At 34.7% G+C, this 25,727-nt stretch overlaps 1 protein-coding gene across 4 annotated transcripts; it reads left to right on the forward strand.

The window, feature by feature from the left end:
- Window positions 1-1,991: 1,991 nt before the first annotated feature.
- LOC143235312 (uncharacterized) lies at window positions 1,992-24,142 on the forward strand. 4 transcript variants are annotated; one of them, XM_076473337.1, is made up of 4 exons: window positions 1,993-2,150; window positions 3,569-4,368; window positions 12,131-12,268; window positions 23,388-24,142. In XM_076473337.1, the coding sequence occupies exons 1-4, from the start codon at window positions 2,129-2,131 to the stop codon at window positions 23,550-23,552; spliced, it is 1,125 nt and encodes a 374-aa protein (XP_076329452.1). In that variant the 5' UTR covers window positions 1,993-2,128; the 3' UTR covers window positions 23,553-24,142. The 4 variants fall into 4 exon arrangements, with proteins under 4 accessions (XP_076329455.1, XP_076329452.1, XP_076329453.1 ...); XM_076473338.1 differs by having other exon boundaries at window positions 2,091-2,185; XM_076473339.1 differs by lacking the exon at window positions 1,993-2,150 and adding an exon at window positions 2,257-2,501.
- The last annotated feature ends 1,585 nt before the right edge of the window (window positions 24,143-25,727 follow it).

Genomic DNA, 25,727 nt, shown 5'->3' on the forward strand with positions numbered 1-25,727 from the left:
ACAGTAAATATACTATATCCTAGGGTAGTCTGCTAGAATAAAGTAATCAAAATGCTGTAAAATTAAGGCGCTTATATATTTTCAATTCCAAACCAGAGTTAACATTAAAAGAAATAAAACGAGGAGGAAGAGAAGAAGCTGTAGATTAAAAGTAAAATGCCGCATGTTTAGTTTACGTTTATATATGCAACATCCATTCATAAATTAATTACGCTTTAAAGATATTACAAAAAAAAAATCAGAGATTTACGAAGCAACTGGCGTCAAAAATTATTGTACCAAATTTGAAAGATCATAGACAGAAGCCCAGACCGCTAACAAAACAGTTTTTTTTTTTTTTAATTTCGCACAAAGCTACTCGTAGGCTATCTGTGCTAGCCGTCCCTAGTTTAGCAGTGTAAGACTAGAGGGAAAGCAGCTAGTCATCACCACCCACCGCCAACTCTTGGGCTACTCTTTTACCAACGAAGATTGGGATTGACCGTCCCATTATATAACGCCCCCAATGCTGAAAGGGTGAGCATGTTTGGCGCGACGGGATGCGAACCCGCGACCCTCGGATTACGAATCACACTCATTAACACGCTTGGCCATGCCGGGCCCTAACAAAACAGAGAAGTATTTTCGCCGGACCCCATTTCTCTCTTTTTTTTCTTTTCAGCATTTTGTTTGTTTTTGAATTTCGCGCAAAGCAGGGCTATCTGCACTAACCGCCCCTAATTTGGGAGAGTAATATTAGAGGGAAGGCAGCTAGTCATCACTATCCACTTCCAACTCTTGGGCTACTCTTTGCCAAGCGTGTTGAGGTGTGCGACTCGTAATCTGAGGGTCGCGGGTTCGCATACCCGTCGCGCTAAACATGCTCGCCCTCCCAGCCGTGGGGGTGTATAATGTTACGGTCAATCCCACTATTCGTTGGTAAAAGAGTAGCCCAAGATTTGGCAGTGGGTGGTGATGACTAGCTGCCTTTCCTCTAGTCTTATACTGCTAAATTAGGGACGGCTAGCACAGATAGCCCTCGAGTAACTTTGTGCGAAATTCCAAACAAACAAACCGTTTTAGCTATCGAAAGGAAAACAGCAAAACAATTAATTCTGTAATATCTCATTAGTGTTTTTGGCAATAATAAATTCCGAAAAATGAAAATTTAGACTTTCTGGTTTTTTTTAATATTTTAATTTTGGTAATGTAATACTTTATTTATGTGTTTTTTACAAAAGCAAATAAATGAATTTAATCTATTCTGTGCTTATTTTGTATACATCTTTACAAGGGAGTTTCAAAATTCATACTTACATCGTTGTTATCGTGGCTGCAGTTAATAATAACATTAATAATTCCTTCATTTCAAATCACAACAAAGAAACAAATAAAAGTTTTGACACAAAGTGTTTTTGTTAGTTCGGTTTCAAAGATTGGCTAACATATTTAGTACTCTGTGCCGAATTTTAACATTTCAGACACTTTGTATCAAGAAGTGTTATATATTATGTGGTTTAGTATCTGATACTCATCAAATACTTGTATTTTGATTAATTGTTGTTGTTATTGGTTTGAATTAAGCACAAATCTCTACAATGGACTATCTGTGCTCTGCCCACCACGGGTATCGAAACCCGGTTTTTGGCGTTGTAAGTCCGCAGACATGCCGCTGCGCCATTAGGGGGCGTTATGATTAGTTACATACAAATATATTCGTAAGTGGATCCAGCTTAAAATATTGATTGACGATGTTATTGTGAAACTCCTTGATTAATTTCGGTATAACTGACTCTTTTACGCCAAGAAATACTGTGTATTATGCAAAACAGTATTAAAGCTGATGTGAAAGATTGATTGAAGAGGTTTATATGATAGTCAGGGTTTAACTTTAACATGACACATTTCAAATTGTTTGTCCACAATTTGACCATTGTTGCTAACAATTGTATTTGGGACTACATAGTATAATAGATTATGAAGCTTATAATAATCACATTTTCTTTGGAGAGCGTGTGAGACACTGTGTAATTTTTATTTTATTGTTTTACATCTGTTATTTACTTTCTGTTTTCTACGCTAGGTTTTGCTTTATGACAATTGTATCATTAGGGAAAAGCACCAGATTCAAACACAGTTGTATGTATTGATGGAGCCTGACTCGTGCGATGGTGATTCTAATATCGCTAGTTTTCTAAGAATTTATGTTAATAATTTTTTTCTATTTTAGATATTTAAATGCATATTCATTTTTACCTCTTTACCGAAGTTTTAACCTAAATCTATGACATACTAGTGTAATTGATAAGTAGTTGCTGTTACTATTACTATACATATTACTATTAGTATGGCTGATACTATCAGTGATAGGATTAATAAATGCTCTTTTTACAGTTTGACACTTAGGCCTTCCACTGTTGTGTTTTTACAGATTACTTAGACACAATTTAATCGATACAATGATGTCAATTTAAAAGAAAAAAATGTTCTAGTACTAGATAAAACAGCATTGACAAAAAGTGGTTTGTTTTTTGTTTTGCTCTTTTGTTTTACTAAGTTTATTGCCAAAATGTTTACATCCCTTCATTATACATTATAATTTAAAAAATCAAAAACTTCATCTTTCCATTGACAGCAAGTTAAGATTGATCAGCCAAATGCTGAAATCCCTTTCATCAATAATTATGTTAATTTTGCATTAAGGTGGTAATTATTGTTTAAAGTTGCCCACATCGTTAAATTGTTTTTAACCTAATCATGGAGTGAGATACCATCTGTCATTTATTACCATCGTATCCCTTTGTTAAATAACAGCATCCTCCTCACACCCAAAACTTTAATCAAATTAAAAAATTGAACAGTTTGTTCATCACTCTTTTATTGGTATTGTTAACATGTAAAGGAAAAGTAAGGATCTCCATGTAAAGTTATAAGATACCCTACCTGCAACTCCAATCCAGATTGATTGTTTATTACAACAATTTTCCTCTTTAATCAGTTTCTCCATTGAAATAACTTATTGCCAGAATGACAGAGATAATTTCTTTACTAGTTTTTGTGTGTGAGCTTGTCAAAATTCCAGTATGCCAAATCCATACTCTTATCAGCATAAACAGTGACATCTCTGAAAAATTACACCATTTATTTTCAAACATTATTGAAAATAAACTAGTAGCTGCTCTTTTATAAATAAGGGAATAGTTTCAGAGTTAAAATTTATTAACTAAAATTTTATTTATTTAATTTCATGCATAAAGATAAAAACATAATTGCAAATTTTGATTTGGGTTGATCTCAATGCACTCTATAAACAAAACCATTAGTTTGAATTTTCAAATGTACCTTAAAGGTGTATATACTTGTGTCATTTTGTAGTCATGAATGATTGAAATGTAAAGTCATTCTGTCATACTGATTTGGATATTTCATCTGACTTTTTCCACATTAGATATTTTGTGAACATTTCACAAACTAGTATTTGAATTGAGAATTGAGCTGAATGGTGTAATAACCTCTACATATTTGTTTTAATAACTATGTTTATGTTAATGATTTAGATTAACATTTTTAGTTTGTTTCATTTCATCAGATCCAATGAATTCAGATGTGGACGGGACACCAAACCCTTTTCCTCCATTACCCACTCCTTCCCTGAAGATAGTGTCTGAAGTTGATTCATTACTTTGTCTTACTCCTGAAAAGTCTTTTAAAGACCACCAGTCAAACAGTTCAAATTCTACAAGTAAGACTAGTGCTGAAAATAACGATAAAAGTGAATCATATAATGTTTTAAATTCTAGCTTTTCAACTGAGCAAAGTGTCAAGAATAAAGATTGTGAGAAAAATAACTTAAGAAATAGAATCTGCAAACATAGAGTGAATGTCACACCATGTTTGGCCAAATCTGGTGTTCAAGAAGAAAGCTTCATGCATTCAGTAAGTGATATTTCACACTTAAAAAGAAGTGATTCCTGTTCAGCTGTTATGGTTCCTCAACTATCAGAAATTGAAAAAGAAAAGAGACATGTATCATTTGGTGGTTTTGAAATTTTTTCGTCACGAGCAGCAGGTGCTGGAGGTTGCACAAAACAGGAAAGGTCAAATTTACTCTTGGCCAACCTGGAAAAAACATGCAGAAATACAGAGAATAGAACATTTTTAAATAAGCCTGTAGCAACCACAAAAGCTGTTAACCAATCAAATATGAATTATTGTTCAACACAAAAAAGTGTTCCTCATATACAGAATGAATTCGGAGCTCCGAAACTAAATTCATCCATTAAAGTTATTCGAGAAATGGAAAAACTTCAGAGAGATGGTAATGTTGATGATGCACTTTCAAAGAAGCTAAGGTCAAGTGAAGGAAATGGACATACTGTAGAAGACAAGGTATGTAGCTCTTAGTTTACACTAAGGGTGATTTAACCCTTAAACAGTGGGAATGTTGTAGATAGTAGCATCAATTGATGATTGCTGCTATTTAAGGGTTAACTCATACAAAAAGGGATCATTTGTTCCCTTAGGGTTGTCCTCACGCATCTATCCTTGAAAAAAATAAAGATTTAGATCCATTCTTTATTATTCTCCTCCTAAGTGCATGTAAAGAGCTGGCTTAACTAGTGCTACTATTTCTTCAGTTTTATAAAATTATTATTATTTCTTTTAAGTTGTGTTCTTGGATGTAACATAAGTAATTTGGTAGAACTTATTTCCTGCTTGTTTGTTTACCTGGTTGGTTCCAACAAGACCAAAATCTTACTAAAATTCTTTATTTTATTGGATGTTTCTTCCAAATTTAAGATTTGCAGTAATTTTAATCAACACTTAGGCTTCATCTAAAAAATCTTTTAGCACTTGTGCTGTAAGTAAAATCTTGTTTATATGATGTGTATACATTTGTTTTTTTATTATATTACCACCTTTTTATTTTGTGGCTTTTTTCCATTCTGCTTTTCAATGAAACCTAAAGATGATTTGACTATGTGAACATAATTTTTGCCATTTATTTTAAGGTTTAGATTTGTTTATATTAATCTAGTGATGAGTATACAATTTTGTCTGTAGATGGTTCTGCTTTAAGCTTTATAATTTATTTGACATACTTTTCTAGAAGTTATCACTTGTATAAACATTAGTATTTGTGTGCATTTAGAAACCCAAACATTATTGTGTACTGCTTTCAAAGTGACTTTTTGAAATAAGCAATTTCATTCATTTGTGGTTTCTCTAGAGAAAGAAATTGTTTTTGAATTTAGGTACAAGCATACATGCAGGTATGTACGTTTATAACTGTTTCATATTCTGTACACTATTATAAATATTACATGTAGTTTTATAAAAGTTAAACATATGTGAGTTTGTTTGTCTGACTGTATAAAAGGTTTTCTTATAGACCAGGATTTAGTGATCTAATGCATATGCCTGCAAGAAAGCATAATTTCAATTGCCTGCACAAAAATGATAGAATAAGGAAAATTCAAGCTAAGGTCAGGAAAACTACCATAAATGTTTTGTGAGTAAGGATTAGTAAATAAGAAAAAGTAAGTTAAAAGGAGTTGTATCCCATTTTTCTTTTAATCATGTTACTAAAATGTGATACCACTGAATAAATTATGGCAATCAGAGAAAACAAACACACAAGTATTACTGTTTTAATGAAATCCAAACTAAGTAGTCTTACTGAACAGTTGAATCATCAAACAAACATAGTCTGTGACACAAAATAAATACTTTAACACGCTTGTTGCTATATAATAATAAATCTAATATATATATAAAGCTAACTTTTTGTTGGCACCTTTTCCTTGTATGTTTCCACATTTCTCTATCAAGTAGCACCTAACTTGACACAGTGATATGGAATTACATGAAAAGTGGGTTGAGCTCCCCTGTTTATTTTCATATTGATAGACGTCTTGAAAATGGTATGCCTTTCTTTTCAGTATTGGCACCTTTATGTATTTTTATTGTAGTTTTAATGTTTATTATGTTAAAATAAAATATAAGCACAATTTCTTATTTCTTTGTTACAAACAAGATTTTATTTCATTCATCAGATGTATATTGGACAGGTACTCCAGCAATTATGTATAAAAAAAAAATTAAACATTCAAGAGGTGACAAGGATCAGTCACAGTGTCCAAAACTTTTATGCTCCAAGAGAAATTTGGCTTTGAAACATAATTTTCTGTGTCCCACTGGTGTGTAGTATCCATGACAAAAATTTGATTGTGATCCATCTATGAAACACATGACAACAAACATGTTAAACATAAACAGGCAATACTTTTAAATTGCTAAGATAAATAATTAGATAATAGAAACAACCTGCACAAAATGTTTACTAATTTCTTCTAATATCAATATCTGTTTCTTTCTTCTATGTTATTCTTTTGTTTAGCCCATTTCTACATCTGAATCACTGTCTGATTGACACCATACTTCACTCATTGATTATTGTATAAAAACCCAAGATCTTGATGTTTGATTTAGACAGTGAGCATCTTCTGGCTGATAGTATCAGCTTATAAATGCTCTTATTTCTTTCTTTCCAAATCAGTACAATGAATCACACAATCCTTTTATGTTTTGGATAGTTTGGCAAGCACTGATAACGGTGGGCTACATGCGGTTCCATAAAAGATTAGTATCAGTTACACTGCAGGCAGAGGCTTTTACAGCATTTGGATCAAACTTTCAAACATGGTTAAATACAAGTGAAGCTTCTTATCTGGTACATTTGGATCAAACTTTCAAACATGGTTAAATACAAGTGAAGCATCTTATCTGGTACATTTGGATCAAACTTTCAAACATGGTTAAATACAAGTGAAGCTTCTTATCTGGTACATTTGGATCAAACTTTCAAACATGGTTAAATACAAGTGAAGCTTCTTATCTGGTACATTTAGATCAAACTTTCAAACATGGTTAAATACAAGTGAGCTTCTTAGCTTGTCAGTCTTGTGATATGTGAAAATTTAATCTTGTCCTTTGGAAAAAAATACTATACTTAATTCAGGATTGAAAATATACTGTTGGTTGTGCATCATTCATATACTTGGAAAATTTCTCTTCATTTAACTGGTAAGCTTGCTCAAAGATTGTAATTTATTTATTTTATTTTTTAATACAGGTTACCATAAGGCTCAACATAGAAGGAACATGCTTCTGAATTTAAAACTTTTCAGCAAAACCAACTGCAAATCTTCAAGACAATCAAATGTTATTATCACAAATGTATTTCTTTAAAATAAATTGCTAAGCTGCAACTGCAGTAAATAGGAAGGCATCTTATTCTGTGTTATTTGATACAGGCTCACTATGGGTAGGGGGGATATGATTATACTTTACTCCCCCATTTCTGTAAAACAAATTTCTCTTCGTGGTAGACTGCTGCAATATTCCAAGAATTCCGTCAATACCACATGGACATGTGTAGTTTTGTTTGTTTTTTTGTCAGAAGCAGAAATCAAACATTCAACTGTGAGATAAATGAAGTACCTTTTCTTCCTTGCATGTACTACAATGTATTTTGTTTAAATGATTGTATTTCAGGACCTGCAACATATAGAATACATGTAATTCCTAATTATTTTTTTCTGACCTTTTAGATATACCATACAAGTTCCTAATTATTTCCTTTAACATTTTACATACACTGTACAACACTTTACTATGAAGTGACTAAAATATTTTGTACAAAAACAAAATTATTAAACCTTGTTCTTTGGTAGCAATTGTTTGTGAAGTTTGTTTGTTTTTTAAATTCACCTGCCATTTAAACATAGCTCAGACTGTGATGTTTATGCTGGACATTTGTGAGTTGAACAGACTTCAAATTTTCATCAGTAGTTGACTTCCTTCTCTGTCAAGTACCTTGTTACATGAGATACAAAACAATTTTTTTTTCTCCATCAAGATCTTTGCAGTCTCAGGCTCTGTCTGTTCCTGTTGTATTTACTGCTAATTTTGATTTGCCTTCTTAACTTACTAACAGCCTTAAACACTTTACCATGGTTTAAGCTCCCACTGAATCCTCACCATAAACAGATGGATAGAAATATTGTTTAAGTACTATACAAGCATGTAATAATGATAAAGGTAAAAATGAAGATTTTGAAAAAAAATCTCCAGAAGAGGATGAAATCTACATATTTCTTCTGTGCCTGTAGATAAGACAAAGGTTTTGGGTTTTTGAATTATGAATTTTAATCAAAAATTGTTACCCTTAATTTTGGGGATATGAGCCAGTTATCAGCATCTTAAACCATGCATGTATGTTAAAACATAATTTTTACACACACACACACACGTAAAATTTAGAACAAATATATTTAATATGAGTCTATAACATGTAAGCCTAAATTCTGATATGATACTTACCTTCACATTTTGATTTGTGCTGTCCATTATATCTACAATTTTTGCTTGCTACTAGTGTTGATGCTCCCACTTACCCTTGCATGGTATAGTTGTGCATGTAACAACCCTCCACCAACAGGAGTGCAACACACCCCTCCTAGTGCAAGCAACTCCTTCTATGCTGTACAATACTTTCATTACTTCTTGATTTGGTATTGCAGTGTGCATACTTGCTCTAATCTTACTCTGCATTTTTCATTTTTGTGAACCATTTCCAGTTATCTTAATAGTGTTTTAACAAATTTGTTGTCACTTCAATTTTCCTTACCTAGTTGTTTGTAGAATATTTTAATTTCTACATCATAGACTCTCACTTTAACATCACTACAATGACTTTGGTCATAAATGAGGTCACTGTTGACCTACCTATTGCTTTTGTGACTTCAGGATCCATACTTTGTGCTAAGGAGGTGTAGGCCAAAGAAATTCTCACCCAGCCTGCTACTTCTCCAGAAATTCAGTTAGATATCCTGTTTCTGGGTGAATCAGATTAAAATGGCAAGGATTTGGATAGTTGCTTCAACCTCCTTCATTTTCAGTGAATTCTCCTGCTATTCCTTTAGAGTTACTTCATCTTTCATCCATGTTTTTTGGAAATAATTTTTTAGATATATTACCTGTTGTCTATTTCTCCCATGTCTTTTGATTCTTCCCCTCCCCTTTCATTCTGCACATTTGTAAGGTTATTTAATGTTTCCTCCCATGTGCTGATATTCAGATCCATGCTGATAAACTTTCAGCATGCTTTGTCTTCCACATTTATCTAACTTGTATTGTTTGGCTTATTATAGGTTGGAATTTTCATATTTAGACTCTTAGATGTTGGAGTATTTTATTCAAGCAAGGGAATCCAATTCAGAGACCATATCAAGATTTTTTCTAGCCCAGCTTTCATATTGTCAAGCCCCCCACTAGTACAGCGATATATCTACGTGTTTACAACACTAAAATCAGGGGTTTGATTCCTTCCAGTGGGCTTGGCAAATAGCCCAATGTGGCTTTGCTATAAAAAAAAAAACACTTCATATCTTCGACTTGTACTTACCAATGTTCTTTACTATCTTTCTTCCATTCATCTCATTCCAAGGGTTTTTTGACACAGACTTGTACCCTTTTTTTATATATATTGGAAGTTCTTATCTTTCTCAACTTTATCTATTCATAATGACTATTTTCTTGGTGAGACATTCTTAGCAAGCATGCCCTCTTGTCATACATGTGACCCATCTTTTCTATTTAAGAGACCTCTGTTTGACTCCCTCTGTAAGCCATCTGTATTTGGAGAACTTTGATACATTGGAGGCAAGAGTGGAGTCTACATACCAACACTTCTGTTTTTCCCAAACCTCTCCTGCTTCAGTACCCTGCTTTCTCCCTAGTAAACCACCAAATTACTCACTGATATGTTTCCTGAATCAAATTGCATCAGTGATTATCTCATATGTTCTGACACAGTTGGCAAGGTTTTATTTACTACAAATCCTTCCCTCAGTGTTGATTCCTGTACGTGGTGAAGGGACCTCCCAGGGAAGATTCTGTTCTTTCAGTTTACCTCCTTTGGGATCTAAACATTCACCCATGTATTTGTCTTGGATCAATCGGCTGGTCCACATGGGCTAGAGCCAACCAAGTTCCAGTGTTGGATGTTCTCAACAGGTGTTGTAAACATTATATCTGATGCTGGTGTTTGGGTATAGTGCTCACGAAACCCTGATGTTGCTACAGTGTCTTTGTTTGACATTGTAGTACGTCCTCCTGTAGGGCTCCATGGTGGGTGGGTCAATGGGCACCAAAATTTCCATTTCTTTATTATGGATACTCCAATTAAAAATCTTAATAAAATAGCGAAAAAACAGTCTATAGGTAAACGACCACGTCTTGAAGATTCTGAGCAGCAATCCTCACCATCTGTACCACCTGTTGTATCTCATTTTCTTATATTGCATTCACTTTCACACAAACCTTTAGGGCAAATGTCTCCCTTTTCATTCAGAAGGGACTAGAGGATTTGCTGGCTCTCCAAAGTCAGTAAAAAAGCTTCAATCTGGTGACATATTGGTGGAAACATCCACATCTCAACACAGTGAACTCCTGTTGCATTCAAAGGCAATTGGGGATATACCTATAGAGGTTACACCTCATGCTACTTTGAATTCATCACGAGGAGTTATTGTTGAAAGGGATTTAAAAACATCCCTGCTTAACCATAGTTTTTTTGTCATCAGCCTCCTTCAATTGTTCTTCTCTTACCTTTTCCTCTTTGCTGTCAACCTCATTTTCCTATATTTTATCCTGCTTTTACCACACTTCTACTTAATGCATGGATTTTGTCCAGTCTCTTGTGATACAATCTGCACTTTCTTCACAGGTAGCCACCTTTACTTAAATTTCTACCAGAGAAAATGAGCATTTTCCACTGTTTATCTCTGCAACATGGTTTCTCACCCTCACACCAAAGTGTTCCTCACCTTTCAGGTTTCTTTACTTGGCTATTTGGCAATGATCTATCAATATCAACCATTTTTAGCTATGGGGTGGTCTTATCTATACCCATAATTTCTCCCAATCCCATCATATTTTTCCTCCTTTGTTTTTCTTTCCTATTTCACTCATTTTGTTTAATTCATCTATCTCATCTAATACTTGTGCCAAACTGGAGTTGCAGTGTGGTCCTTCATGCCCTTATTCTTACATTTGAACTTTTGGACACTTGCTCATTGGTACTATCTGTCACTAAAGACATTTATTTCTCTATTTTGTTTGTGGGCAATGTAGGTCTGATACTTTTGCTATTAACTTTTCTCATGCCCTTTATCACCATATCTATGTGCTCTTTTATCCACCTCATAGTTCTTTCCCAAGAACATAGGCAGTATGTAAAGGGGACTTCACTTTCATGTCTGTTTCAATTTGTTCCAACTCTCTACTGTTCCTGATCATATTTTTACAGTATATGCTCTGTGTTATTATGCTGTATGCACTCTTACTTCCATGGACTCCATTCACCCCTATTTATTCTGCCTGTGTCCTTTCTCCTGTCATACTTGCTGGTTATCTTTTCCAACTTTTAAGGGTTGCTTGTACATTGTCTGAGGGATTCCTATTGCATTTTTAAGTCTCATCCCACAAAATATTTCAACTTGCCCTCTTCCCAGCTGTTCATTTCTGTCACCCATTAGAAAAGATTGTACCGTCTGTTATTGGGATTTCATTGTGTGCATTGTGTGCATGCGCTAACATACATACATACATACATATATATATATATATAGAGAGAGAGAGAGAGAGAAAGAAGTGGAATTGGTATAATTTTATTGTAAGAAGTAAATGATCTTGTAATACCAAATTATTTGTTAGTTAAAATGCTGGACATTTTGCTTTACAGCTTCTTTAGCAGCATTCACTAAAACACAAACTGTAACTAGTAGTACAATTTTATATATGAATGTTTATATGTTATTAAATGGGAATGAGTGCATTTTGAAAAACTTGCTGAAATAATTTTTTTCTCAGAAATGTTTAAAATTTAATACGAAATCTTTTTTGCCAAAATGAGTAGGTTTAGGTTACCAAGGTCTTTTGTTTAGTTATGCTGATTTAGATATCAAGAGTGCATTCTTTAACACTTCCATTCAATTTGTATTTAATTGAGATGAATGTTCACCAGTACCAATTTGTAGATTCAACTAATTGAAGTATGCGTATTGACTTTGTTTCTCCATACTAGGTACAGGGAGCTTTTAAGCTAAATGTTCCATTTGAAGTTCAAATCTTCAAAGACTTGGTTGGTGTTGAAGTACCAGAGGAAAAACAGGAACAGTTAGCTTACTCTAAAAGAGTTAAACCTCTCCCACCAAGACTTCGAGTAAGTTTTTTTTTTTTATATATATATATATATATATACACACACACACAAGGTGTGATGAAAAAGTTCTAAGACTTCACTTTTATTCTGAGGAATAGTGTACATACATCAGTATTATTTGCTATCCCCTTCAAAGTTATTTCCCTAGCTGATACACACTTGTTCCAATATTGCTGACATTTTTAGAAGCAATGCTGCAAGTCTTCAACTGTTATGTGACCAAGTTCTGCTTTCACATTGTTATGGATGGTTGAAGTGTCATCAAATCTCTTTCCTTTCAACTTAATTTTGATTTTTGGGAGCAGAAAAAATCACCTGGGGTAAGATCGAGATAATACTGGATTGTGGTATTACAGGAATGTTTTTTCACGCCAACAATTCTTGACCAGACTTATCAGTGTGTGAAGGTGAGTTCTCTTGATGAAGAAGCATGCAGAGTTCTTCAATTAAAATATCCAGACATGATCCAAAGGAAATGTACATTTCATCAGCAATTTTGTTGATAGTTAATTGTCAATTTTTTCTTTCACTTTAGGGACCATTTCATCAGTGGATAATATCAATGGTCACCCAAAATGTGGGTCATCTTGGACCGATTCCCGTCCATCTTGGAAGCATTTTATCCACTGATAAATGCCCCTTGGTGTGGATTCCAGTATGTGGTGAGGGGTCCTCTCAGGGAAGGTTCTGTTCTTTCAGTTTATCTCCTCTAGGATCGAAACATCCACCCATGCGTTTGCCATGTGTGGTGACCCGTGAAGGGGAGGAGAGGATCCTAGTGGTTGAGGGGTCCAATTCCAACAAACCACTTTGGCCTTGAATTCCTGTAAATGGGCAGTTTAAAGGTGGCCCCCCTTGGGTCAGATGGGCTTAGGGTCAAACAAGTACCAGTGTTGAATGTTGTCAACAGGTGTTGTGGACATTATATCTGATGCTGATTTTTGGGTATAGTGCTTATGAAACTTTGGCGTTGTTGCAGTTTCCTTGTTTGACATTGTCGTAGGGCTCCATCGTGGATGGGGTTAGGGGGAACCAAAATTTCCTTTTTTTTTTATTATGGATCCTCCAAATAAAAAATAAAATAGTGAAAAAACAGTCCATAGGTAAATGACCATGTCTTGAAGATTCTGAGCAGCAATCTTTAACACCTGTTGTTCCTCATTTTCTTATCCTACATTCTCCTTCAGACAAACCTTTAGAGCAAATATCTTCCTTTTTCATTCAGAAGGATTTTACTGGCTCTCCAATGTCAGTATAGAAGCTTTGATCTGGTTACATATTGGTGGAAACATCCACATCTCAACACAGTGAACTCCTCTTGCATTCAAAGGCAATAGAGGTTACACCTCATGCTACTTTGAATTTATCATGAGAAGTTATTGTTGACAGGGATTTGAAGAGCATCCCCAAGTCAGAGATCCTTGCTGATTTCTCCACTCGTGGAGTTTCTGCAGCGAGACGTATTTCCACTTGCAAAGATGGAATTACGATGCTGACCAATATTCTTGTTCTGATATTTACATCACCACATCCACTTGCCACCATCAAGGCAGGTTATCTTTATTTCAAGTAACAGCCATACATTTTAAACCCTCTCTGATGTTTCCAGTGTCAGCGATTTGGTCACTCAGAGATGTCATGTCACGGTTCCTTGACGTGTGCTTGTTGCAGTGGCAAGGGCCATGATGCCTATGAGTGTAAAATAGACCCTCATTGCACCAGTTACAATGGCTCTCACCCATCCTACTTTCATTCTTGCCCTAAATGATTGGAATAAAAAGAGGTGCAGCATTTGAAAACAATTCATAACATTACCTGTCCTGAAGCTTGAAAGTTGCTGTCCACCACTTCATTTCAGACATATGCTGCTGCACTTCGTTCCATAACTACAGTGGGAGTGCAGATAGTTCTCTCTGTGCCTCCAAAAGAATCGTTCTCAAAACAAATGAAAAGTCTTTTGATCTTAACTTCAACACCTATTTCTGTTCCTTACATACATTTCAACAAATCTCAAGGTCCACTTCCTTTGGTTCCAGGTACAGGCATGTCCTCAGATAGATCTTCTTCTTCCACCCCAAGATGCAAAATGATCATTCGTTCACATACTCAGTCACTGGAATCCCCTTCGAACAGCAAAGACTGCCCAATCAACCGAGGGCAGGATCCATGGAAATCGATAGACCTCCCTCGAATAAGAACAGTAAGGAAAAAAGACATGATCGTAAACAGAAGGGGCCTACACATGAATAAAAATGGCCACCTTCGTACAATGGAACTGTTGAGGTTTACATTCTAATCTGGATGGCATCAAAACACTGATTGCTTCTTACCATCCTGTATGTTTTCCTTATAGGAAACATTTCTGAAACCTGCTGATACAGTCACCTTTCAGCAGCTTTCTCTGTACAGAAATGACAGGCTGTGTGATGGACGAGTACATGGAGGGGTGGCACTATTGGTTGATCAGCATGTGCCCACCCTGTCTTTGTCACTCAACACACCCTTGGAGGCTGTAGCCATTCGTGTTTTCTTGGGTCATACCATCACTGTTTGTTCTCTCTACCTGTCCCCTGGAGAGACATATGATAAATCAGACCTTCATGCTTTCATTGAACAGTTGCCATCTCCCTTTCTCATCCTGGGGGGGCTTAAATGGACATCATCCCCTCTGGGGAAGTGCTGTTATTGATGGGAGGGGTCAATCTGTAGAGCGTATGCTCTGTGATCACAACATTTCTCTTTTCAGTACTGGTTCTTCTATCTATTTTTATGCACCTAGTCAGTTCTTTACTGCTACTGATTTCTCAATTTGCTCCCCTTCATTATTCTTCCATTTTTCATGGAGGGTTGAGAATAATCCACGAGGCAGTGATCATTTTCCTATAATTTTGAGAGAGACTGGCTGTGGTCAGTGTTACCCAATGGAAGCTGGATCACGCAAACTGGCCTTCTTTCACTGTTCTAGCAGAACTTGATTCTGCCATCGACTGTAAACTATCAATAGATGACTGTGTGGCAGCAGTAACTGACTGTATTATACAAGTAACTGCTCAATGTATTCCTAATACCTCAACATGTTTTCCATTATACCCTCGTGCATGGTGGGATCCTGCCTGCCACATGGCATGGAAGGCTCACAAACTGGCCTGGGATACTTTCTGTAGATATCCCACAGTCTCAAACCTCAATGCTTTCCAGCAGGCCTGTACACATGCTCAGTGGGTAAGACATCAAAGCCAGAAAGAATCTTTGATTAAGTTCACAACCAACATATCTTCTATCACCAGTTCCAAAGTCATATGGGACTAGATTCAAAAGTTCAGTGGACAATATAACTTTGTCCCCCTCTCAATCTTGCTTTCTGATGGCCAGGAAATAACTGATACCTGGAGCATTGCTGATACTCCAGGTGAAAGTTTTTGCCAGGTATCTATCAAACAACCATCCAATAGCTTTGATGAGCTGTCTCTGTCAAACCTTAGAGAGGATGGTTAAAGCTCATCTTGTTTGGTCTCTCGAATTAAAGAACCTCCTCTTGCCCACCCTGTGTGGGTTCTGACGACAGTGTTCCACCATGGACCACCTGATTTGACTTGAAATGTCAATCAGAGAAGCCTTTCTCAAATGACATCTTGTATCAATATTCTTTAACATTGAGAAAGCTTATGATACAACATGGAGGTATGGCATTTTGTGAGATCTCCATATATATGGGTTACATGGCTATTTGCCCATTTTTATTAAAAATTTTTAATGGACAGGAGATTCTGAGTTCATGTGGGTTTGACACTTTCCCGTTCTTTTCTACTTTTTATGTGTCACACTTTTCAGTATAAATATTAATGTCATCACTGAACAATTCCCTATTACTGTTGCAAACAGGCTCCATGTCGACATCTTTCACATCTCCTGTCAGTGGTCGAACATGAGGTATATTGAGAGGCAGCTACAGACTGCCCTCATTCAGTCATTTACTGAAGTGGATCACAGCAAACGGCTGTACCTTCTCTCTCTCTAAAATTGTTTTCATGCACTTTTGCTGCCAATGGGGTATTCACCCTGATCCTGAACTCCATATTGGTGAAGTTGTGCTATCTGTGGTCCTTGAAACAAAGTTCTTGGGGCTTATCTTTGACCGTAAGCTAACCTTTATACCACACATCAAGCAGTTATGGGTCAAATGTACAAGAGCATTGAACATCCTCTGTGTCCTCTCTACCACCACTTGGGGAGCAGATCGATGTTCTATGCTAAAAATATATCATGCTCTTATTCAATCGAAACTCGACTATGGATCTACTGGACTATAACTCTGCCAGACCCTCAGCCTTAAAGATGCTAGACCCTATTCATCATCAAGGACTTTGGCTCTGCACTGGGGGTTTCTGTACTTCCCCAGTTCAGAGCTTGTACATAGAGTCTCATGAACCTTCTTTGCACCTTTGCTGTCTGCAACTGTCTTTACTGTATGCTTTGAAACTTCATTCCTTATCAAAGCATCCCACCTGGGGTTGTGTTTTCCTTCCTCGATGGACCATGCTTTTTCAGACCAAACAGTCTACCATTGTTCCCTTTGGCCTTTATATCCAGGAGCAGTTAGATGAATTGATTCTGTCCTTGGATAACATTGCTGTATCCACTGCTCAGCCCATTCCACCATGGCTTCTTGCAGTTCCCATTTGTGACCTATCTTTAAGTCATCTGATTGGAAATACTGTCTGTTATTTGCTGAACATCTTTTGAACCATCCTTTCACTCCTGTTTATACAGATGGTTCAAAATTAGATGACTGTGTGAGCTCTGCCATGGTTTGATGTGGTTAGGTGGTTGCCTGCAGACTTTCCTCTACAGTTTCTGTGTTCACTGCTGAACTGTATGCCATTTCACTTGCTGTGGATCACATAGAAGCTAAGCAGTATTGAAACTGCACTATTTATACTGACTCGCTTAGTTCTCTACTGGCCATGGCATCACTTCACATTAGTTCACACTCTGTTCTCGCCAATATTCAAAATCAACTGGCCCATTTCTCTTTGACATCTACTTCTATCCAGTTTTTCTGAATACCGAGCCACGTTGGTATTTGCAGGAAGGGGTTTGCCTGCACCTCAGCTAAATCTATCTGCTCTAGCACTATGACTGCTGTGCCTGTTCCATACATGGACTATGGTCCTGTATTCAAGGCCTCAGCTCTGTGCCAGCTGGCAGTCGACTTGGAGTGAGCAATGGGAAAACAAACTTTTCCAAATAAAACCCTATTTTGAACTTGGCCGTATTGCTTTCATAAAGATTGGAAAGAGGAAGTTATTCTAAGTAAACTACGCATTGGTCACAGTTTTTTAACTCATCATTTTCTTTCATCTGGAACTGATGCACCAGTGTGTATTCTGTGTAACACTCAGGTCTCAATAAACCACATTTCACTCCCTTGCCATCATTACGACTCTCAATTACGGCACCATTTTAAACATATTCTGTCCCAAGGTTTATCCGTAACGTTAGAAAGTGTTATTGGTGATGGTGACACTGTTCAACTTGGTAATGTTTTTAGTTTTTTAAAGGCCATTAATCTTTTTAATGCCATTTAAGTTTTTTAATTTATACATTAGACCTTTTTTAATGTGGTTCCCTTTTAAGAATCAAAATCCATCTAATTTGATTTGAAATTAGAAAATGGCTGTAACATTAAATAACTCAAAACCAGGACTGGAAAGGCCAACTTCAGGTGACTAATGCTGCTATTTTAACTACCCATTAGTCATCCTGGTGAGATGTTATTAAAATTTTGCTGCAAGTCTTTTAAAACTTTTATTATTTTACTTTTTGAAAATGGCCATAACGTCAAATAACTCGGAACCAGGACTGGAAAGGCCAACTTCAGGTGACTGACGGTGGTTTTTGTACTTACCTGTTATTGTTCCTGGTGAGTTATGATAATTACAGTTATGCTACAAAAAGTCCTTTACAACTTGTATTACTGTAGTCTTTCTATTAACATTGTAGACTAGATGTAGAAATTGGTTTTATGCTATTTGTGTTTTTTAAACTTTGTTTTGTTTTACATTAATTTCCTTTTATGAATTTTGCTAAATTTACTCTAATTTTAACTTTTTACCAGATGTTTGGCACAGATAGTCTAGCTGCTTTGTACCATAAAACACTAAACCAACCAACCAACCAATCACTGATAAATGACAGCCTTACTTGATTAGTCATCACCAAAGGCAGTTCTTAACATTTGGAGGATTTCTGTTCTTTCTTTACCATTTTTTACATAAAATTTGATACAAACAAGTTGCTCTACTTTTCTGTCCATTTTTATTATGACAGGGGCAAAAGATGCGTCTGTGTTTGAACATATTTTTCACAACACAGGTGTATTTCTGTAGAAATGGCTTGTTCATGGGGTAGATCACTGTTTGTACTTTGTACACACCTCAGTGAAGCTCACTGCCTCTGTACTGGCACCTGTAACAGAAGAGGTCTTAGAACTTTTTAGCGGACCTTATTTAAAAGTGTTTTATTGGAAGTAAAAACAAACTTCAGTTATTAGTATTGTTCATTAATAACATGCTGAACATTTTATCATATCCTTTAATTTTAATGATTGTATATTGTAAGTATTATTGAAAGAGAATAAAGTTATTGTACTGTTTTTGCTATATTTATTGGAATAAGAACAAAAATAGACATTCAAAATATACACAAGTACACAAAATCTTAAATATATTTGAAGAAAGTGTCCAATTTCAACCAACTGTTTTGTTTTGTAATGAGCTTTCTCATGTTGTTAAAAGGGAATGCCAATTCTATGGCCTTTTCATGATGTTCATTTTCTCCCTTTATTTTTGCATGTAATTTGATAGAGTTAATATAACTTAACCCTTGCAATTCTATTAAAACATTTCTGTTTTAATTTAAATAGAGTTTCTGTTAAAACATTCTTGTCAACATTCACAAAACTTTCTGTGTTCACAGAATCATATGCATACATTTTCTCAATCAGAGTTTGAATTTCACTAGAATCATCATAACAAACAACTTTTTAAAAAAATAAGGGTACTTAGTAGCTTTTTTAAAAATGAGGGTATTAAGTAAATTTTCCCTGAATTTTAAAATTAGGGATGTTAGGAATTTATTTTGTCATGAGAATTATTTGAAGAGTAGAATTTTCCAGTTAAAAAACAAATATATTTCTACAAATTTAACTGCAAAAATAATGATGGCAGAAAAAAGAACAGAATATATTTAACTGTCACTTACAGTAACAAAATGTCCAAGAATTTATTTATATTTAAAGAAATTAATATTTAATCAAAAACATTTTTTCTGCCTTACTCAGGTTCTAATCCTACTTGTTGATAGATGAGGTAGGTGAAAGAGTTTTCCGTCCTCGTTATGCAGGTTACGCCATATAGAAGGCTTTTTATAAGAGAAATCTTTAGATAATGCTGCAAAACTTTGATATTTCTTGCTTGTACAGGTTTCCTCCCTATAAAGTGTCCAGCTTAGACAGGTTTTACTGCATTATGCTTTATATTGTGTGTTTGGCCTGTCTTGTACATAGTGGTTAGATGATTAGCTCAAAACTTGTTTTTCCAGAAAAATATTTCTATTTAAACAGCTAATTTAATTTGCTTGCATAAGTGTAGTAATAATGAATCAAAATTTTGTCATACTCTCAAATGACTTATAACAAAATATAGTCAGTGCTCTCACTAGAAAAAAAATGTAACATAATGGCATAGTGAGTTCCCATACAGTACTTTGCTCTACTCACAAGAGTAGCTATTCTTATTCATTGTTGCTTTCCATATGCAAACATTTTTCTTTATGCATGTCACAAGCCTTCCATTCCCCTGCTATTGGAATCAATTGATTCCAACATGTCTCTCATCAGCACCACCCCTTTACTAATGGGAGTATAGTATACTCACCTGATGCATACAACTCTCTCTCGCTCTCTGATTGGCATTTTCTCCAGGTTTATGGATGACAAAGTTGGGTGTCACCAATCCCTACATGCATATTTCTGTTTCAGTATGGGCTTATCCATGTATTTTGTTTGTCCATCACAGGGTAGTGTACCAGTTGTGTGCCCCACCCTTCAGGCTTGCTTCTGCACCTTATATTTTTTCTGTTGGGTAGTAAGATCTTTTGATCTTTGTCTTTATGCTCTGGGGCTGAATTACCATTAAGATATGAATGACTAGCTTCTTCTGAACTGGGGTTAGCCAGTTATACTGGTCAGTTCCTTCCATTGGCTGCATGGGTGGGGTGGGCTTGACTGATTGATAAAATTGGAGATTTCATACCCATTACTTTGTCCATTTGAGTGTATTTTACAACACTCACCTCAGCTGGGCCCAACCATGTCCTTGGAATTGTAAGTTTGCCATGCCATGTCTGCTCCCTCACTTTCTACACATAATATTCTATTGTTTTCAGGGACGTGGTCTTCCATGACACCACAGATTCTCCTAGGTCCTGCACATATGCAGTGAACTCTGGATGATAAATGGAACCTTGCTTGGGATCCCTTGGCTGTTCCTATTACACTTCCTTCTTCCCTAGTAGATGATCTGCTTTGGTAATTAGATGAGACTCGTACATTAGCAAATGTCCCATTTCCTCCTCATCCAGATTTATGTCTGTTTACAAATGCATCCCATTAGGGCTGGAGTGCATGGGTCAATCACCAGCAAGCTTCAAATTATTGGTCTGTCAACAAGCAGTCCTTACATATTAACATCCATCAGGCTTTGGATAACTTCCTACCTCTAACCAGACTATCTCATGATGCTTTGTTCTGACAATTTAGTAGTGGTGACATATATCAATCATCACGTTTTTTGTACATTGGATCCCCTTTGTTGGGTCCACAAATACCACATTCATTTAATCGTCAATTCCACTCATCCATTCTACATCCTCCATTTCTGCACCTGGACTTTGCCTGGTCCTTGGTGAAGAGATTGGGTTTCTCCCATTGCAAAACTTTCTCTTTGGCTTGATCTATATACCCTTTGATGGAGGTATATCAACAAAAGTAGAAGGTCTTTTAGAAGTGGTTCCATTTTTGGGGATTTCCAGATACTTGACCTACTGTGGTTGGCATGTCTAAGTTTTGGACATGACTTTTTCCTTAATTTTGGTTATCAAACAGCCTTGTCCCATATCTTTCTTCTTTCCTGTTACCATAGTGTCTTTGCTTCACCTGTTCTTACCATGTTAATCCATTAATTGCTCTTCAAAGATATTATAAAAAATAATTCAGAGATTTATGAAGTAACTGTTGTTAAAAACTACTGTGCCAAATTCATAGAAAGAAGCCCCAAGAGCCAACAGATCAAAGAAATATTTTACTGGACCCTATTTTTCTCTCTTTTTTTCTTAACATTTTAAATAACAATGGATTATATATGTTGATTCATCGAGTTCTTCAATCTTGAGGGTTAGTTACATTGGGACACTACTAAAATATGGGCTCCTCTGTTGTGACCTCTTTCAGAGTTTTCTCTCTTCAAGAATGCCCCACTTTAGGGATAGGGTGCATGCACCTGCTGTCAGGAATGACAAAGTTTTTGCATGGACAAATATAGTACTTTCCTGTACAATACTAGTTCTTTTTGCTTTTCAAAAGGTAATGCCTCGTGGACTGAGCATATTAAATCTTTCAGCACGGACTCTGTCCCTGGAACCAATCTCGTTACCATTTTGTGCTTGTTATAGTTTTCATGCTATAATTTTTAAATTATGGAGAATATGTTCATAAAATTTGGCATATTATCAGTAAACATTACAAGGCTTTCATACAGAAGATGATTGTTTGTTTTTTACTATTAAGTCTTAAGGTTTTTGAATAATTTTTTTTTCTCATTTCACCTTTCCATCATAGAAAGTAATGTTCAACTTTCATATGCAAAATCTATAACCTCCAAATAATTATTAAATAATTAAGAAAAAAAATTATATTTTATGTTATTTCCACTGTCAAATTTCCATATAGGTTGGTAGATATGATTTATTTTGTAACCACCATAAAAAAAATTAGGGTATAATTTTATTTTTCTTAGAATAACTATAAATTATAACTCAAACACAAATGCTTACTCCAAATAGCTTAAATTTCATAACATTATACATTTATATATATTTATTATTTTAATATGTTGACTTTTCAACTATTCCTGGCTAAAATCACAAAAGTTAAAAGGAGGACTTGTGCATACATATTTTTGTATCCAGTAATATAAAACTGACAATTACAAAGTGTCTTGTCTAGTGGACTAGTGTTTTGTAAAATAGTTACATTTCAGGTGTGATAAATTATCAATATTTACAAATAAGTCTCTAACTTGTTTTTCTTAAAACCCAGAACATAATTGTTTTATACATCTCTACAGTTATCAGTTGTATTGGAAAAGTTATCTACTGATGGTTGTCACTAATAAGTGATAATGTTTGGTGTTTGTTTTGTTGTTTGTGAACACCTAAGTGTGTATATGTTACTGTGTATCTTTTTAATGGAATATTGCTTGGATTGTTAATAGAATTTGTTAATTGATTAATTATCAGGATCTTTAAGTGACTACGTTGAGCTAATCAATTATTGACATTATTTTGTTCCATCCACTATCATACCCAAAGTTGAACAAAAAACATAACCTGACTAACTAATGCTTGATCTCTACTTCTGATATCATTCCTTTAAGTTGCACACTAAATCCTTTTTTTATTGCACCTTTTTTTTTCACATCTAGGGTAGTTTTGATTAGATATCATGACTTTTTGTCAATACACACCAACAAACCATAGAAAGTGAGAAGTTAAAAAATCATTTTCAGATTATGCAGAGCTATTTGTGTTTTCATTTCTGCCAGTTATAAAGCTATAAGAAAAACATAGCTAGTATCCAATGTGATCTTGAAAACTATGTTTTATATACAAATATCTTATAAAATGCAGTTATATTTATCACTGAAGTCAGTTTCATTTTTCAGGCTACATAAACATTAAGTTACTTATCTTGTAATCTAGTTAACTGCATTATTAATTTATTCTAAGAAAATTTAGTTTGACAAAGAAAATAAATTATTTTTAACAAATTGTTTTATAGGATCCAGAGCCTGAATTTGAAGCCATAATTCCAAATGATTTGGTGAAAGAAATACGTATGCCTCCTCAGCCTATCAGACCAAAACTAGAACCTCTTGATCAAGCACCACCTGGTCATGCATTCAAACTGTACCAGAATTTCATTCAAAGGACTCACATATACTAGTATTTATATATATGATTTTAAACATAAAGTAACTTCTAGTACAGTAATGAAATAAAAGAAGAAACAGGTAATCCTATAGAAGTTTACATGCTCATAGTTTCTGAGTTTATATATTCAGGAAAACGGTTAATAATTGCATTAATGCTGTCAAATAACTGTTTGACAAACATCATATTTCCTATGAATAATAAAGAACTTGAAAAGTTCAAACTTTACAACAGTACTAAACTATTAAACTATTGAAATTATTGGTTAAGATGGATTAGTATAAATAAGCCATTTGAATGTTTAAAATGTTATATTTGTTGCTGTTCAGATGCATACAAGGTATAAAATTTTCTTGAATGAGATTTGCTATATTTAAAGAGAATGTATCAAGTTAAGATTTTTGACAACAGGTTAGAGGTGTATTAATGCTGCATCATATATTTTGACTTTTACAAAATTCAAAAATAAAAAGAGAGAAAAGTGTGAAAAAGGTGTATTTAATGACAGTGCAGAAACAAGCACACTGTGTTTATGTCTAGGGAGTTCAGCTTTACAGTTTTGTATGTTGTTTTTATAAATAAACACAATAATCTTGTCCGTAATTTTTATAATTTTTTATTGAAGTAATGATCATGGTAAGTTATCACAAAATAGTATTTGAATTATATTTCAGTAGGTTTTTCATCACCCAAGTAGGGAAAACGTGTGTAGTGAAGCTTCAACCCACTTTTCTTAATTGTGGTTCAGGCAGTGCTTTCTAAGAGGTATAGGCTTTAGTTGCTAATTTACATGATGTTATGTTTCTGTTGGTTTCTTATACAGAACCGACTCCATTAACATATGAATTACTTCTTAGTTTTCATAAAAAGAAATAATTAAACTGGTTTTCATAATTATCTTGGTTACAGCATAGTACTCAATTACAAAGAAAACTGTTTTAAGAAATCGGTTTTCTTCAAATGTTCTATGAAACAATGGCTGGCCGTGTTCTCAAGACAGCTGGTATGGGTATTACAACTTTAATTAAAATAAAGTACAGAACAACGTTTTGACCTTTTTAGGTCATCTTCAAGTTAACAAAGAGTTTGCAACTCCCAGACATGCTTCTTTAATGTCTGTATATTCCTGAACTGTAATTTATAGCTTAGATTGGTCAGTTGTTTTAATATGAGCAGAACCAACATTTAAAAATATTAAGAAGTAGATTTACTAAACTCAAATCCAAACTTTCACTATCAAAAAATATAAACTGAGTGACCATTCTTGTACATTAATGGGTCATCATTCTTACTCCAGAAGTTTTTGAATTAAATTAAGATGTGTTATCAAAACTATTACTAATTTGGTTAAAATATAATTATCATTACAGAATTTTAATAGCACATTCAAATCAAGCTTTTATACAGGTTGCATTATCCATCATCATAAGCATTCGTATGATAATGATACAAGTATATTATAATCTATGAAACAACACTGATTTGTGTGTTTTTAATCTGTTAATGACATATTTTGTAGTTTAATTAATGTGCCAGTCACATTTCTTGTGAATCTGTGAATTAGATTCTCAAGATCAAATTCCATGGAGTGGTAAAATATTGAGGTTAATTTTGGGAGATGAAAGAGAGCAAGTTTTGACTATATAATCATTCGTGTCTTAACGTTGCACTAATTCTTTACTTTACCTGCCATATTCATGGGATGCACACAGTAGATTTTAAAGTCTACAAACACACAGATTTAAGCACTCACACTCTAAAAGACTCATTCCTGGTACAGGTCTTTTTCAGCATTGGTGACCCTTTCAACATGCATTTATGATGCCAGTGCAAATATCCTCTTGGACAAAATAAGTGTTCTCTTATTATAAAGAATAAAGGAATGAAGAAATTAGAATAAAGTAGTTTTATTGGTTTTTCTGATCATGTGATTGTGCCAAAGCTGTGTAGAAACTAGATATTAATTTCTATACCACCAAAGAAGGTAGAAACCATGATGTGTATAGATATCACACTTTTCTTCCATTCTGTCTCACACTTGTCCTAAAGGTAACAGTTAGTAACTTTAAAATCAATAACGTTTAAACTTGCAGCATGGCCAAGGATCACATAACTTTCCTTTTTTCTAAAATAAAGTAAAATAAAATATAAAACCTGATATATTAAATTACATTTTACTGTAGAACCT

This window comes from Tachypleus tridentatus, chromosome 12, assembly GCF_004210375.1.
Source record: "Tachypleus tridentatus isolate NWPU-2018 chromosome 12, ASM421037v1, whole genome shotgun sequence".
NCBI classification, from domain to species: Eukaryota; Metazoa; Arthropoda; class Merostomata; order Xiphosura; family Limulidae; genus Tachypleus; species Tachypleus tridentatus.

Excerpts from the sequence above, each read along its gene's own strand:
- LOC143235312 (XM_076473337.1), top strand. The coding sequence starts at position 2,129 with ATGGAGCCTGACTCGTGCGATG. Across the intron at positions 4,369-12,130 it reads GACATACTGTAGAAGACAAG|GTACAGGGAGCTTTTAAGCT; the intron begins GTATGTAGCTCT and ends TCTCCATACTAG. Across the intron at positions 12,269-23,387 it reads CTCTCCCACCAAGACTTCGA|GATCCAGAGCCTGAATTTGA; the intron begins GTAAGTTTTTTT and ends ATTGTTTTATAG.